The sequence below is a fragment of the Ailuropoda melanoleuca genome, chromosome 12 (assembly GCF_002007445.2).
Source record: "Ailuropoda melanoleuca isolate Jingjing chromosome 12, ASM200744v2, whole genome shotgun sequence".
In the NCBI taxonomy this organism is placed as follows: domain Eukaryota; kingdom Metazoa; phylum Chordata; class Mammalia; order Carnivora; family Ursidae; genus Ailuropoda; species Ailuropoda melanoleuca.
The window spans coordinates 54,684,754-54,701,100 of NC_048229.1; the positions used below are offsets into that span (position 1 = coordinate 54,684,754).

Here is a 16,347-nt window from a genome sequence, read left to right on the forward strand (position 1 = left end):
CATAAGATACAGGTGCCCTAGTTCAGCCAGGACGAGGAGGAGTGTTGTATTTCAAAGCCACAAATCTGCTCAAGGAGAAACCTGTGTGAAGTAACGGATGGAGGAGTCCCTTCCTGCTGAGAAATGAGGTGGGACTGAGGATCCTTCAGGGCAATGCTGCCCCCATCCCTCAAGCTTGGGATACTGTCCCTGATGAGACAGGAGGTGACTTTAGTGGCCAGGAGTTGGGGCAGCAAGTCCCACTGGATTTCTTGGTGAGAAGTGACTTTTGATTCTCTTCCAACCTTGTGGCCCATTCGGCAGGAGAGGGGCTCTCTGCCTGGGAACCCACACTAATCTGTCTCAGCCAGAGGACGGGCCTGGCTGGGGAGCTTGGCGGGCAACAGCAGAGTTCAGTTCAGCCAGCCAGAATTTAGTCACGCTGGTTTATTTACTTGGGTTTTATTGATCACCCCTTTCTGGCAAGAGATGCTGGTTTTCTATTGAAAATTGCCATACGAAATTTCAAGATGCGGCTGAGTAAGAATGTGAGTTGATTTAAGCTGAAAAGGAAGTAAATGGTAAGGCAGGTAGACAGGTGTGCCTCACGTTGGGCAATGGCTTTGTTTAGGACAAGGTCAAGTGAGGTAGCAGGTCATGGGATGGAGGCCGCTAGAGGAGGCGGCCGGGGCGACAACCGGTAGCTTGCTCAAGGTCATGCAATGAATTAGCCAAAGAGCAGAAACTCCGCCTGGCCTCTGGTGTGCTCAGCAACAGTCCCAGCCACAATGCCCCAGGGTCAGGGCCCTGAGGCCTGTACCACCGGGACCACGTCCCCATGACCCCTTCTCCATCACCCCCTGTGTGAGTTAAAGGCGACCAGCAGTCCCATCTCCGGGTCCTCACCCCCACTGAGAACCTCTGCTCCGGAAGGCCCTTCTCAGCAGGCCGAGGAAAGCAGCATCTGACCTCTCTGCGATCTCCAGAAGATAAAGACATCAGGAAGGCCACTCTGCCGGCTCAGCTTTCTGCTGCAGGCCTGAATGCAAGCCAGGCTCAGCGGGTTTAGCTGAGCTCAAGGCCATGGCACGCGGGCTCACGAGGTGTCCGGCACGTGAAGGTCATGGAATGTCCTCTGCCTCCCAGCTGTCCCTCAGCCAGGCCAAGCCCTCTGGCCTCCTTGTGACCCGACGCCAGGTTGGCACTGCCTCTGGCCAGGGCCCTGAGCAGGCCTGCCACCCCCGTGCTGCATACCAGCACATCTGCTCCCAGCTCTGCTCTCCTAATTTCCCTCCCAGGTTCGGGAACCGGCAGCGGCTTGGTGGCTGGGCTGTGGCCTGGTCTTTAAGGTGTATCCCCGGCCTCTGCCCAACCCCCCCAGCCAGCCACTCACCGTTCCCGTGCCACCTCCTGCACCCCAGTGCCCTCACTCATTTGGACTTCCCACCCCCACGCACTCAAACCCTGCCACTTGTTCTGCGGTATCCCCGAAGCCATGTCCCGCCCAGGGATTCTGATGCACTGACTAGAGCTAAGGCAGGTGTATTATTTAGAAGGTTCCTTGGCTGATTCCACTGTAGACGCTCCCACCACAGCCCCTTTGGCCTATAATAATAATCTTGCACACCATGCACCTTCCAGCTAGACTGCCACCTCCTCTGGGAAGCCTTCCCTGACTGCCACTAGCCGCAGACGGTGTTTCCTCCCCTGTTGCATATGAAGTCAGTACCATGTGGCTTGCTCCTCCTGGTTCTATACTTCGTTCATGGGTGTCATCTCTTTCCACAGCCCACCCTGCAATTTCCTGTGGTTTACCTTCCCATCCCTTAGACCCCTGCTCCTCTAGTGTTCTCCCTGGATCAGTGGCATCCCATCACCTGGGAACTGGTCAGAATGCAGAATCCCAGGCCCCACCCCCGACCAGATGAATCAGACTCTGTACTGTACCAAGGTCCCTGGCCGATGCACAGACGTTAAAATGTAAGGTGTGCCAGTCCAGAGATGGCCGCCAGGTACTTGGGGAAATACTGCTCCATCGCTTTTCCTTATCACTTGTCATCCTCTGACCTCCGTTATTAACATTCATCTCTTGTCCGCCCCTGCCCGGGTTGAACGTAAACTCCCTGAGGCCAGGGTTCGATCTGCTGTATTCGCTGCTGGATCCGCGGTAGACAGTACCAAGTACAATCCACTGAATGGAAGAATACATATTTAAAAATCTCTGTTTTCCAGGATCATTTCCCTGTTGAGCAAGTTCCGACTGGGATTCCACGAGGTTCACGTCCTTCCCGACATCAACCAGAAGCCGCGGGCTGAGCAGTAAGTTCTCGGGGTGGACTTACTTCCCAGGCAGAAGGGCCAGCTCTATCCCCTGCACACCCCTCCCTCTGCGTGTTGCCCCTTTCGCTATCCTTCCCTTCCTGCAGCCACCTAGACAGGGCTCAGGGGAGGAAAGAGGAAGGGGAGGAGTTCGCACCCCTTGTTTTCCTGTTCTTTCTGGTTTTTCCTTTGCATATCAGAGCTCTGGTCTTTGCCAGAAACACACCTGGGCTGGAGAACAGTGAGTGTTCACCTTTGTGCTTTTCTTAGAGCAAGTATGTTAAAGCTGGTGCAAGTCTCGGCTGTTCTGCCACTGGAGCCAAGGCCGGTGTTTCATCCTCAAGGGACCCCACCCCCACCCACACCACGGACCTCTGGGAGGGGCGGAAGGGGGGTCCCTGGCTTCACACTTCCCACTGCTTGCTGCTCATAAGTTTCCAAATTTTCTCCAACACCCTGAAGGGTGACATAAAGCAGTCATTCTCACACTTTGGCCCGGGTCAGAAGCACACGAGGGCTTATGAAAACACGGCTTGCTGAGCACCCCTCCTCCCGCCCCGCCCCAAGATTCTGAGTCAGTAGGTCCGAGGTGGGGCCCGAGAACCTGCATTCCTAACAAGGTCTCAGGGCCTGGTCCGGGCCCTTCACTTTGAGAACGACTGTCTTAAAGACAGTGTGTAAAGTGCTAAACACAATATCCAGCCCCGAGTCAGTGTTCAGTAAATGCTGGATCGAAGGCTTCAGCCTCCTCGTGGCTTCTGAGCTCTAGCTCTTGACATTTTCGTGAGGTCTCGGCCCCCCCGCAGGCTTGCTTCCTCCTCTAAGCCTGGCGTCACTCACTGAAGTTCCTAAAAAAGGAGCTGTGACTGGCCCAGCTCATCCCTTCCCGCAGAGCCAAGGGAGTAGTTGCAGCAAAGCCTCTTTCTTTGCTCCAGTTGGCCATGACCAGGGCTGGCAGAGTCACGTGTGAAGAAACACACGGCTGGAGGCAGGGGCCATGACAGAGGCACGGCCCTTCCTCGGGGCGGAGGGGTACTGGAGCAAACAGAACCGGAGGTGCAAAGGCCCTGAGGCCGAATCATGGCAACTACAGCCCCTGATGTTATTTCTGTGAACACACTGGTGCTGGGAGTAGGGGAAACGTTAAAGGGTCTGGGCCACAACTCCCCTTCTCCCCTGATGCACCAGCAAGCTCATAGACTTTAAGCAAATCCCCGTGTGAGCTTGTAGCTAAGTTCAATGGCAGGGTCGCAAGGGATGACGACTCGCTCAATGAGTCAACTCCCTAGTCTGAAACGAAGACATTTATAATCAGGCTTGCTTTCTGCAAATCCATGCATGTGAAGTTTTCCAGCACTGCACCCCCTCAGGAAAGTCAGGCCCATCCTGACCTCTTACCGTTCCCTTATACTCCCCCTACGTGGAGAGGGAAGAAGCTAGTCCGCGGTGATGGGCATATCGGCTCCTACCATGAGCCGCGGGGACAGGAGTCATTCACCCCCTCAGGCAGCCAGGGATTACGCCGGCCCCAGTGCAGGCTGGAGGGAGTCCAGAGCCACAACAGGAGTCAGAGGTGCAACAGAACGCGGGAGAGAACGCGAGAGCATGCGGCCAGGCTGTCTCTGTTGGCGGAGGAGCAAAGGCTTGAGACAGGCCTCCTGGAACAGAGGCAGCCGAATACATTCCCGGTGGGAGGAGCTCGAGAGCAAGCCCACAGACCCCAACCAGCAGCCCTGATCTTCAAAACCCCCTGCCTTGGCCCTCCTCTGCCTCCACGTCCTGGCCCGCTCTCTTCTCCTTCGCCAAACTTCTCCAAAGAGATCCACAGGCTATGCAGCCACTTCCTCCCGGAGATCCCCTTGCTGGCCTCGTCACTGGCCTCCGCCTCACCACAGAGCCCGTTTCTGGGCACATCTTCCTCTGCCTGTCCGTGGCATCCCACACAGCGACCCCTCTGGAGACAGCTCTTCCTTTGCCTTCGGAGATGTCACCCTTCACAGGATTCCTCCTACCTCAGCGACCCTTCTTTCAGTTCCAATAGCTGGCTGGTCCTCCTTTTGCTGACCGACACTTGCCAGCATCCTTGGGATTCGGCCCTGGATTTTTTTCTCTTGACTCGGTCCCCAGTGTGAGCTCCTCCATCCATATGGCTGCAGGGGCCTTCATCTGAAGGCCAACCAGTCCGAATTTCTGTTTTTAATCCTGTGAGTCAAGTCACACAGAACAGCCTCCAACCGCTCCCCATCTCACTCGGGGAAAATAGCAAAGGCCTTCGTGGTCTGGGCTCTCGCTTTTGTGTCCTCACCTCACCCCATTGTCCTCTGCCCTTGCCTTGCTCTGGCCATACTGCCTCCTTTGCTGCTCCTCAAAGAGACCGAACACACTTCTGCCTCAGGGCCTTTGCACCGTCAGCTCTGTGTGCTCCGGCACCCGCTGTCCTGTGCAGAGCTGGCTTCAGAAAGACAGGCATCCTTCAGCTTCAGGGAGGCCTTCCTTGCCCCAAATATTCCCTGTCCTGGTACTCAGTTGTGCCTTCATAAAGCCTGTGATCTAGACTTGTCTGTTTATTGCCCGGCAGACGGTGAGCTCCGTAGATAGGGGACGTTGTAGGGTTTTTTGTTCACTGGTGTGTGAGCAGAGCCAGGCACAGGATAGTTAATGCTCAGGAACTACCCAGGGAACGGTCAGGTGGGTGGAGGTGGAGCCCGGGCCAGGCGTTGTGGACAACTTGCAGAAGTTCGGTGGAATGCCAGACCCAGCGGTCAGTGCTGATTTCTACTTGGAAGCTGCTTCGAGGTAAACCACGGCGGCAGAAAAGTGTGTCCCTGTGGCGCCCATCTCCATCTCTCTCAGGGGACCTGGTTCCCCTGGAAACTGGGCTGTCTCACCCGGTCTCACCTGCTCTCTCTGTCCCAAGCACCAAGCGATTTGAGGACATGATTGCACCCTTCCGCCTGAATGACGGCTTCAAGGACGAGGCCACTGTCATGGAGATGAGGCGGGACTGCCCCTGGAAGATCTCAGATGAGGAGATTAACAAGAACAGAGTCAAGGTACCTGAGAGAGTAGGGCCTGGCGGAGGTGGGGTGGGGGTCAAGGTGCTCCTCTGGGTCAGGGCCCCGTGCGCCATCGGTCCTGAGCTTCCCTAACACCCTCCCCTTGACCATCCCCCTCCTTCACGCCCTGGCCCCTGAGGATTCCTCAAGCCACAGATGATGGGTAAACCGGCTGTGGAACTCAGAGCCGTTCTTGGCATGAGTCACGCCCCACTGTGGCGATGGACTGGCGGGAGCACTCCCTCTCCCCTCTATGTCTGGTGGAAGGAATTCAGTGCCTTCCGTGTGCCGGACCCTCGACTGTGTGTTTTTGCCTGGGTTATCTCCCTCACTGCTGCCCACATTCCCCTGGGGAGGGGACGATCATACCCATTTTACAGCAAAGACAGTGAAGCTCGGGGCGGCCACGTGCCTTGCTCGGGTTCTCTCTGCCGTGAGCTATCAGGGCTGAGATTTGGACCCAGCTCACCGCACATCACGGAAGGTGCTCTCTCTCCCAACTAACCCCCCCCCCCAAGTCATGGAAATAAGGTGTGGCAAAGAAAGCCAAGGAGGGTTTCCCAAGGAGGTGGACTTGGCACTCTGTTACTCTGAGGGTCCCCTTCCATCTCGGAGGAAGGACAGTCTGTAATGATTGAGGGGGAACAATTTGTGCATCTGGTCTGAAATGTTAAAAGACATCCCTGGGCTTGTCGGGGACCACTCCTGAGGATGTGGGCAGTGACCCCGTGGCTTCTTCTTGCTCCAGTCCCTCCGGCAGGTGAGGCTGAACGAGATTCTGCAGGATTCCTCCGGGGACGCTGCTCTGGTGGTCATGTAAGTAGCCGCTGGGGGGAGGGGAAGCCTGTCACCGAGGCCCAGGATGTCCACTCTGGCCAGGGGCTCAGGAGGTGCGCCCCAGCTGAGGACCTGAGCCCTCCCCTGTGGGTGGAAGGGCCCAAAGCTCCAGGAAACACAGCCCAGGTGGCTTCTTGGCGCGTGGCTGGGCCTGTCTCCCCTCGGCACCCCTCACCGGAGTGCCATCTGGCAGAGGCCTAGGACCTCACACGTCTCAGGCCTCACCGACTCCCCTTACCACCGTTTTCCCTCATCTGCCACCTTTCCCTGCCAAACTCAGCCTGGCAAGGGGGACCCCGCTCATTCCAGAAGAAAATCGATTCCTGGTTGTTTGGGAATCACCCAGCCCTCTTTGGCTGTGGGCCACCCCTGCTGCTGTTCGTGCCAAGCCTGGGCAGCAGCAGAAGGAGAGGCTCGCCGTGCGGGGCTCGGCGCCTGACGGGCCCTCCGGCCGCGGCCGCTGCTGCCTGTGTCCAGCTCTGGGCCGAAGCTGAGGAGGTGGGAGGTGAGGTGACACGTGGCCGTGGCCCAGAGGGTCCCAGAGTGGCTGTACTCTCCCAGAGGCCGGGAGGAAGAACGTGGTGAGCCAGGCCCTCTGTCTCCCCTCTCCCGGAGGGACCCCAGCTCAGAGGGAATGCGGGGATTTGGCAAGGCGTCTAACTGGCCTGGCTTACGTTTCCTGCGGGCTAGCCGCCTGGGAATTCCTCAGGCTGGCCCGGAAGCCTGCAGAACCTGTTTTCTCATACCCTGAAACCAGGATCAAGCGCACCATTGAGGGGCCCCAGTGCCAAGTGAAAATGTGCGGCCCCTTGTCCAAAATTATTAGGAATGGCAAGATGGCAGCAGTGGGAGATGGAACCCAGCAAGGGACCCTTCTAAGTGTTGGGGGGGGCATGTGACCACACAGCTTGCCACCCGTGAAGCTGGCTCTGCCCCAGCAGTGCTCCCTGGGGCTCTTAGGGAGAGCATTTTGGGTACAAAGAAAGTGCTGAGTTTCCTTGATGCGGGAACTGTGGGAAGAGAAAGGGCTACATTTGTCTGCGAGCCTCTGGCCAACAGGCCACAGAGAATGTTCCTAGGGCAAGGTCGGCCTAGGTTGTGGACCGGGTCAGTGTGCCAGACAGTGGCTTCATGCCAGGATGACTCCCCAGACCTTTCCTTGGGTGTGGTGCCTGGGCTGTGCCAAACTGTCTCTTCGTGAGTGCCAGCCCCCTTCAGAGAAACAGGTTTGCGCTTTGTCTCTGCTCCCCGTGCGGCCTTGGGCACGTAATCCTACTTCCCGGCATCTCAGTGTCCCTGATTATAGGGTCAAACCTAATTATTTCCAAGGTTGTCGTTCAGTCTAACATGCTATGATTTTAGGTTTGTTTGCCACTAAAATAAGTCAGTCTCTCAAGACATAAGATGAGAAATTTCACCCAGGGAGGTAAGCACCTGTTGGAACTTTCTCCGTCCCACTCCCCTATCCCCCGGACCCCAGAGGGAAAGGCAGTCCCCACCCACCAGCCTTTGGGGGAGTAGCCAACACAAAAAATCATGGGTCCAGTCACTTTATTATCTTTTTTAAGATTTATTTACTTATTTATTTGAGAGAGAGAGCATTGGGAAAGAGAGAAGCAGATTCCCCGCTGAGCAGGGAGACAGACGTGGGACTCAATCCCAGGACCCCGGGATGACAACCTGAGCCAAAGGCAGACACTTAACCGACTGAGCCACCCAGGCACCCCAAGTCCAGTCACTTCAGAGAGATGCCTACACACGGCATCCCACCCCATGGTCACGGCACCAGCTACAGCTACGCCCAAAGGCGCCCCGGCTGTCGGGCACGTTCGCTGGGAGGGCACAACAGCTGCACCTCGGTGTTGCCAATCTCCAACCCGGAGACATGCCCACCAGGGTTTCTAAAGGTTCGGCCCGAGGGTCACGTCCATCCATCGGCACCAGGATTTGGCAGATTCCTCAGTTCCTCCCAGATCAGGGCCTGGGGTGGGGTCAGGAAACTGCATTCCCCAGAAATTCTGAGGAAGAAGAAATCCTTCCCCCGCCTCGGGAGGAAAGATAAAATTACACTTTCCAGCATCTTGAAGAGCGTACTCAGACCATTTTCTAGAGCACGTTTGGGGCAGAACTTGGTTGTTTGCTGTCTGCCCGACAGCAGTTATCTGGTTAATGGCCTGTGTTTGAGGTCAGCTTCACCCCCACAGCTGATAAACCAGCCTTAGAACATAATAAACCACCCCGACAACCTTTGCCTAGACGAGCAACCTATTCCTAGTCTCCCTTTTGGGACTCGACCCCTCTCTTCTCCTATAAAGACACCCACCTCAAAAGCAAATAATAATTGAAATAATAATAATCAACATTGCGTTTTATTGAGTGAGCCACACTCGACTCATGGGGTCTTAGTATTCAAAACTCTGTGCAATGGCTCTGTTTTACCCCCGTCCCTCCCCCAGCACACACATTTTGGAGAGAGGGAAACTGAGTCTCAGAGGAGTCAGGCGACTTGCCCAGGATCCCACAGCCGTGAAGTGGGGATTGGGTTTTGAAGCCTTGGATCCAGGTTAAGGCCAAGGCTGCCTCTCTTTGTGGCCGAGAGATGCAAATCTGAACAAAAAGTTTCCCTGTTCTGGAGCGGCTTTGGTTCTGAAGATTCACAGGGGCCAGCGCACACAGAGTGTCGTTGGCTGGCGCGAGGCCGAGTGCAAAGGGAGCCTGTCCCTCGGACGGGTGGACGGGTGGATGGGCTCCGCTGGGGAAGGGGACATGACGCTGAGGCTTGAAAGGCCAGAGCAGGGGCGACGGGAGTCCCCTGCCCCTGAGAATGCAGCCCCCAGCCCCCNCCCCCCCCGTGCCCCATGGCCTTTGAAATTTCTGAATTCAGTGCCTGAGAGTGAGGTAGGCATTCCCGGAGGCTTTGTTGACAATGTAAGCGAAATTTCAGCATCACTGTGAAATCAGGAAAGTTTTGTTTTGGCCTTTCCACTTCCCTTTCTCCTTGAGAGTCACCAGACACAAACATGTTCTCACTAGGGCGATGCCAGCTTCATGAGATACCCCTGTTCCTGTGGACTCCACCGTCCCTAGGACCTTGCTTTTCTTTCTTTCTTTCTTTCTTTTCTTTTTTTAATATTTTTATTTATTTTTTTTAGAGAGAGAGAGAGCAGGGGGAGGGGCAGAGGAGAAGGAGAAGCAGACTCCCTGCTGAGCATGGAGCCTGACTCGGGGCTTGATCCCATGACCCTGAGGTCATGACCTGAGCCCAAACCAAGAGTCAGATGCTCAACCAGCTGTGCCACCGACGTACCCCGGGGACCTTGCTCTCTAAAGTGGGGGGGGGGGGGGGGGGGAGANTGGTCCCAATGGAATCTTCCAGGATGGAATTTTAAGCAAGGGACAGGTATCCAGGGCCCCCTGTTGGCCTTCTCAGTGAGGGTCGCTGTGAGCAGAGGCAGGGGGTGGGAGAATCCCAGGACCTTGGTTGGAGTCCCAGCTCTGCCGCTCGCCAGCTTGTCGCTTCCTGCTGCTAGAGCACAGTTAGTGCGACAAGAGCTGCTCCCGTGAGGAGGTGCTTGCCAGGTGCGGACACTGCGTGGCGCCCTTCGTAAGCTCTGTCCTCCTTAGAGCTCACCGACAGCCGTGAGGCAGGTGTGTGCGTACTCAGCTCAGGGAAGAGAAAACAGAGGCTCAAGGCAGCAAGCCATCTGCCCCGGCCACGTGGCCGAGAAGCAAAAGTGCGGCTCCCGCAGCTTCCCTGAGGCCGGAGCCCAGGCTCTGCAGCCCAGAGTCGCTCAGCACCTTCCTTCCTGCCCGGTGCCCTCGGCAGGGGAGAATGCCAGCGTTGCAGGCCCTGCCCCGTTCCCCAGGGTTGTCTGAAGTTCAGATGCAACAGTGGGATGTCCTGTAGGAAAACAGACTGTAAAGGGCAGCCCCAACTTCACGTCCCGCCCACTGGGCCTGGGAGATACTGTTTTCTCCTGGAGTCAAGAGGTCAGCTGCGGTCATCCTGAAGCATTTTTGGAATCGCAAGATGGTGAGAAAGTCACCTCCTGAAACAGCCGTGATGACATGGCCCAAAGGCAGCCCCAGGGCACCTCATTATCTGCATGGCATTGCTGTGTGGACAAGAGGCCCTCCCACAGCAAGGGTGGACTGCTGCTCCCAGGGCCTCGCATACATGGCAGAAGGCAGGACAGGGACACTCAGCTGAAACGTGTGAGCAGATCACATAGTGGTAGCCACAGGCGGGCATGGTTCTAGCGGCCAGCCTGGGGGGGCGAGATCCCCCACTGTAGCAGACTGTGTTCTAGGCGCAGGGAGAAGATAGTGAGCGAGACAGAGCTGGCCCAAACATATTGTCTAGTGGGGGAGACAGACAACAAATGAACAAATGAAAAGAGGGTTTGGAGAGTGGGAAGGATTGTGAGGATAATGAAACAGGGTGCTATGATGAAGCGAGACAGCAAGCACGCTCTGGAAGGGGATGAATCCGAGAAGGAGATGCAGGTGAGCCAAGCCCTGAGTGATCTGAAGGAGCCAACCAGGTGGAAGGCAGGAGGCACTGCCTTCTGGGTGGGGAGAACATCACATGCAAAGGCCCTGGGGCAGGAGCAAGCTTCCCATTTGTTTTTCCAGGAATGGAAATAAAGCCATTATAGCTATAGGGTTGTAAGCGAGGCCAAAGGTAGAAGGAGGTGAGGTTGTGGATGTTGGTGGAGACCAGATCATGTGAGTCTTACAGGCCGTGGCTTTGTTTACACCAGCTTTGTGACTGAAGGTACATTTGGAGTCATGTTTTAAGGAGAGCAGTAGGTCATTCTTAGGATGGCTAGGAAGAAGGAGCGCTGAAGGAGTGAATAAACAGAGTTCCTGGTCAGAAAGCAAGTCATGAGCTGGGGTGTGGGGAAGGGTTCTGGTAAGCATTCATCTGCTGTGTTTTCCTGCCTTGCAGTACCTTGCCTATAGGGAGGAAGGGGAAATGCCCGAGCTCGCTGTACATGGCCTGGTTGGAGACGCTGTCCCAGGACCTCAGACCTCCGGTCATCCTGATCCGAGGGAACCAGGAAAACGTGCTCACCTTTTACTGCCAGTAACTACAGGCTGGGCCCTGTCTGCCCAAAGCCGCGGGTGCCTGGGACATCCGCCGGTCTGGGGGGGCAAGACTCGTGTCCTGTTATACTTTAAGCTTCTGATGATCTGACGGAAGAAGCTGGTAGATTTCCAGACTTTGGCTGGACCCCGCTCCCATCGGACATGTCCTCTAGGCTTGTTTTTATGGGCTAGAGAAGTAACAGCTGAAGGTGTGTGGAAAATTCTCTGGTGGATCCATTTTCCTTTTAAGTTTTCTTTTGATCTTGATTACAACAAATTAAGATTTCAGTGTTTGATCTTTTTTTTAAAGATTTTATTTATTTATTTGAGAGAGAGACAGAGCACAGGAGCAGGGGGGAGGGATTGAGGGAGACGGAGAAGCAGACTCCCCACTGAACGGGGAGCCCGATGATGATGATGATGGTGATGTGGGGCTCGATCCCAGGACCCCGGGATTATGACCTGAGCTGAAGGCAGATGCTTAACCCACTGAGGGGCCCAGAAGCCCCCAGTCTTTGATTTATATGCAAATTTGAGTCAGAGTGCTAAGTGTGAGTGTGGCAGTTTCTAGGCCCCCAGTCAGGATGATGGGCGTCCCCCTGCTGCCCTTACAAGGAGGAATCACAGGGCCCTTTGAGACTCCACGATGCAAATTTCTTTAACCACTTCTCACTCTCTTCACTTTCAGTAATGTATCTTCAGCATTAGAGTTGGTTCTTTGGTAGACCAGGGGCTTTTAAACCTGTTTAGGCTGCGTCCCACAGTAAGAAACATCTTTTATGTTGAGACTTAAACACACACTGAAATTATAAACATGTCACAAAACAATACTTACTATGGGTGTCATGCGCTGATATTCTTTGTTATAGCTCTTTTTCTCTTTTTGATCTTGGTTGCAGTCCACAAATGGGCAGTGACCCAGGATTTGCAGAAAGGCTGCATTGGGCATCACTGCCATTTCCCCAGCATATCCCACGGAGAAGGAAAGGGAACAAACAGAACACGGGAGGAGGGGTACTGATGGTGGGGATCAGTCAGGAAAGAGCTTCAAAGGAGGGGCAAGATTCAGGGTATCTCATGGAAGGGTGTTGACTTTCAGGTTTGGTTGGGGATGGAGGGTGGAGGTTTGGTGGGTCAGGAATGGAGAAGCAGAGAACGGGCATAAAGATGGCCAGATTGCAAAGGATCAGAAAGGTCCACACTGCACCCAAGGCTGGGGAAAAGAATGGGGGAGGAGGAAGGAGCAAGAGATGGAGGCAGTGGGAGCTGTGGTGGGGGTGAGTGTTCAGATAGGGGTCAGAGATGAGAAGGAACCTGGGGAAGATGAGCCTTGCTCAGGTAAGGGTGTTTGGATACTCCCAGAGAGTTTGCACCCACCAAGCTAGGACGCAAGAGCAGAATGTTCATTAAGAGAAGTCCAGTGCTGGTGGGCGAGGCTCCCTGGAAAGGCATTTCAGCTCTAAGACACGCCCCAGCAGCATGCAAGTGGGATGTTGGGAGGTTACAACTGGCCAGACCTTCTTGCGATAACCACTTTCTTCAGGGTGGACGAAGGAACGAGGCATCTTTGGGTCTGGTAGGCCCCCTCTGAGCCCACTGACGGCCCAGTTAGTCATGAAGGCGCAGATCTCTTTCTTAGCATCAGGACCCAAAGGACTTCGGTGCCTCACAGGTACTCTTGCTGCAGAGACCAAAGGCTCTGGGCTCCCAGGCTGCATAGGCCCCACGGTTGTTTCATGGTATCAGGACTTACTTGCTGAGAGTGACCAGGTGCCTGGCTGAGCTCACCAGGGATGGCTCCTCTGCTCCTAAGGGACAGGACAGGGGTCCTGCCTCCGAGCCATTCCACAGACCCGGGACCAACCCCCAACTCCAGATAGGCAAAGCCTCACTCAGGGAATGCTTGCCTTTCTAGAACCACATAGAAAACGATTTCCTGACAAATAGTTCACAAGTAAATTGGGGAGACCCTAATCCAAGGTCAGAGAATGTTCTGGGTATTAAAACAAACCGGCAGACAAAAAAACGAATTTTTACCCTCTTGGAAACTGCATTTTGAACCATGATAATAGCTTTGGTTTTTGTTTTTTGGTTGTTATTGGTTTTTTTTTTTTTTTTAAAGGCTTGCTTTAACAGTAAGGTCAAAAACAATGAAATGAATAAAAAATATGTTCACTCAGTCAACAGAATTTGTTTTGGAACACACTGTTTCTCAACTCTGCTGAGTGTTTTGAGAAAAATTAACTATTGTTTTCTCAACCCTGGACTGAACTTTCCCTGAGCTTCCACTCCTTCTTTAGGTCACATTGCCAGATTTCCACGGTGGACATCTGTAGGAGCCACTTATATTCCCTTTGCTTCTCTTGCCCGTGTTTGTAGGCTCACAGGGAACTCGTCTTCTTCTGTCTTGATAAAAGTCTCTGAGGATTCTCAATCTTGCCTCAACCCGAGAGGTGGAGGGGTTAAGTGGAGAGAGTCACGGCCTGGCTACCAAGAGGTTGGACTTGAGTCTCTGTCTCCCCCCCCAAACACTGGCTTTGCAACCTCAGATACCTCTTAACCCCTCTGGGCCTCCGTCTGAGGCCTCCCATGAGAGAGCTGGGTCAGAACAGGTGTCACCAGTCAGCTGGCCCGCTGGTGATTGTGGTTTGGCCCACACGCGGTTGATCGAAGTCGTGGGTGCTGGGGGGTAGGGTGGAGGNGGGGGGGGGGAGGCTCTCGAAAGCCCTCCGATTCGATTCATCGTTCTCGCCCGCCCGTAGAGCAGCAGAATGGGAACAGATTTTAGTTCCCAGCATATCTCTTTCTCTCTCTCTCTCTGCCTTTGGGTGATAAGATCTTCTATCTTCGTGAGTTTCAGCTGCGGGGGGTGTTTCCCGTATAGCCTGTCCTTGCATTGTGCATGGAACAGGGCCCGACGGCAGCCAGCAGCCTCGCATGCTGGCCACCCCCCTAGCAGGGGCACCTCACTTATGTGCCCTGGGAGCCACTGTCCAGTCAGCTCTCAGTTTTCTCCTCAGCATTTCAGCCTCCAGATTTGATATCCTCCTTCAGTTCCTGCCCAGACATGTGGTGGCTTTGAACTAAGCACAGTATGGCCCATTTTTCACCCAATAGGCTTGCTGAGTTCTGCCTCCCAGGCAGAAAGCTGTGGGCCTCATGAGCACATGGACAGTCCCCATTTGGACTGGATTCCCTTTTACACACCAGCCTGGCCTCTTATGTGGTGAAGGAGAGGTGAATTTACAGGGATGAGGCTAGCTGGAATGTTCCAGAAGAACCACCTGGCTGGGAGGCCCCCAAGCACATGCAAAGCAGCCAGGTTTCGCTTGTAGCTATGTTTAGCTCAGAAAGTCACAAAAAAAGCTCCTAAATTCAAAAGCGTTCACAGAAGCGGGACCCAGGAAAGCCCAGCCACTGCTTCATTGGTAATTCCCCTTTTGAAGTGAGGTTTAATCTTATGATTGAAAGCACAAGCATCATATAAGTGCCGCTTCCTGAAATGTAGCCAAAACAAATGCAGTTTCTAAAAATGCCATGTGGGTAGAGCCTTGCAAAGAACTACCTGCCTGAGAGGACAGACAGCAGAATGTCATACAGATGAAGGACATTGTCAAGAGAGAACAAGTTTTTCATCCCAGCTTATAAGAGAGTTACAAATAAAAGACTCTAAGGATGTGAAAGAGAGAGCAAACACATGAGACCAAGGGAATTAGGCTAGTGTCTCTAGAGAAAACGGCATTTTGAATAGGTGTGAATGATTGGTAGGATTCTACAGACAGAAAGGGGGGCTGGGGGTTGGGTTCTCCCAGGTGGCAGGAGTAGTTTAAGCAAGGACCCAAATAAGGTGAGCCTTTGTTTGGACAACAAGAAATAAGCCACTTTTCCTGGAGTATGAGGGCTGTGGATGTGGGAAAATAAGATCAGGAAAGTCATAATGTGGAAGGCCACTTCTCTGAGGCTGGGGAGCTCCTAACAGACTCAGAGGCACTGGGGAAACACTGAAGGTGAAGGGGCAGATTGAGCTTTAGGAAAGTTGGCTGGACAAGAGATGGAGGAGGCTGGAAAAGAAAAGGCAGGGCATCCAGGGAGGAGACTATGCAGATTGCAAAGGCAAGTCAGCAAGGCCCAACACTCTAGGAGTGGCAGAGTGCCGGCATGGAAAAAAGGGAGGAGATGGAGCAGAGGATGAAGACATTGTACCTTCCAGAACTAGGAATTCCCCAGATGTATGTGTGGGTGGAAATGGACCTCCAAAAGTTGAGCCTGGGCAGCTGTAAGATGGAGAAACCATGTACTATGGAGGACAAGGTAACAGGCTTTCTGCTTGAGGGAGAGAGAGTAAATGGTTTTGGTTTTGGATACTTGACGGGTGAACACATCCCAGTGGGTAGAATTGCGGTCTTAGAGCTCAGAAAGCCCAGGGTGTCCACTGTTAGCTGGGTGCTCTTTGAGAACAGAGACCATAAACAGATTTGGGAGTCACACTCATGAACAAGAATATTGAAGCCAGGGGCGCCTGGGTGGCACAGCGGTTGCGCGTCTTCCTTCGGCTCAGGGCGTGGTCCCGGCGTTATGGGATCGAGCCCCACGTCAGGCTCTTCTGCTATGAGCNCAGTGGGTAGAATTGCGGTCTTAGAGCTCAAAGCCCAGGGTGTCCACTGTTAGCTGGGTGCTCTTTGAGAACAGAGACCATAAACAGATTTGGGAGTCACACTCATGAACAAGAATATTGAAGCCAAAGTTTGAGTGAGATCTCCAAGAGAGAAAGTACAGAGTGGAGAGGGTTGCAGGCTAGACCTTGGGATGGGCTATATTTAAAAGGGCAGGAAGAAGGAGGGGCAGCCAGCAAAGCAGTCTAAGAACCAGCATTGATGGGGCAGGAGGAAAACCTGGGTAACCAAGCTCTCAGAAGATAGCAGAGAAAGAATCTAAGAAGCAGAGCAGACCCTCAGGGCAGCTGTCTGCAGAGGGGCTAAAGCTGCTAAGAATGCTATTGAATTTGGGGTACTGGCCATCACTGGGAGCTTTGCAGAGAATAATTTGGTAAAGTGTGAGTCAGGGA

General features: G+C 54.1%; 1 protein-coding gene across 1 annotated transcript in view; it reads left to right on the forward strand.

Annotated features, from left to right (window-relative positions):
- SLC12A3 (solute carrier family 12 member 3) overlaps window positions 1-11,626 on the forward strand; it is a 34,846-nt gene extending 23,220 nt beyond the window's left edge. Inside the window, exons 23-26 of the mRNA XM_011217768.3 lie at window positions 2,212-2,298; window positions 5,216-5,351; window positions 6,103-6,170; window positions 11,143-11,626. Coding sequence (XP_011216070.1) covers window positions 2,212-2,298; window positions 5,216-5,351; window positions 6,103-6,170; window positions 11,143-11,284 — 433 coding nt within the window. The 3' untranslated portion in view covers window positions 11,285-11,626. The remainder of the gene's footprint in view (window positions 1-2,211; window positions 2,299-5,215; window positions 5,352-6,102; window positions 6,171-11,142) is intronic.
- The last annotated feature ends 4,721 nt before the right edge of the window (window positions 11,627-16,347 follow it).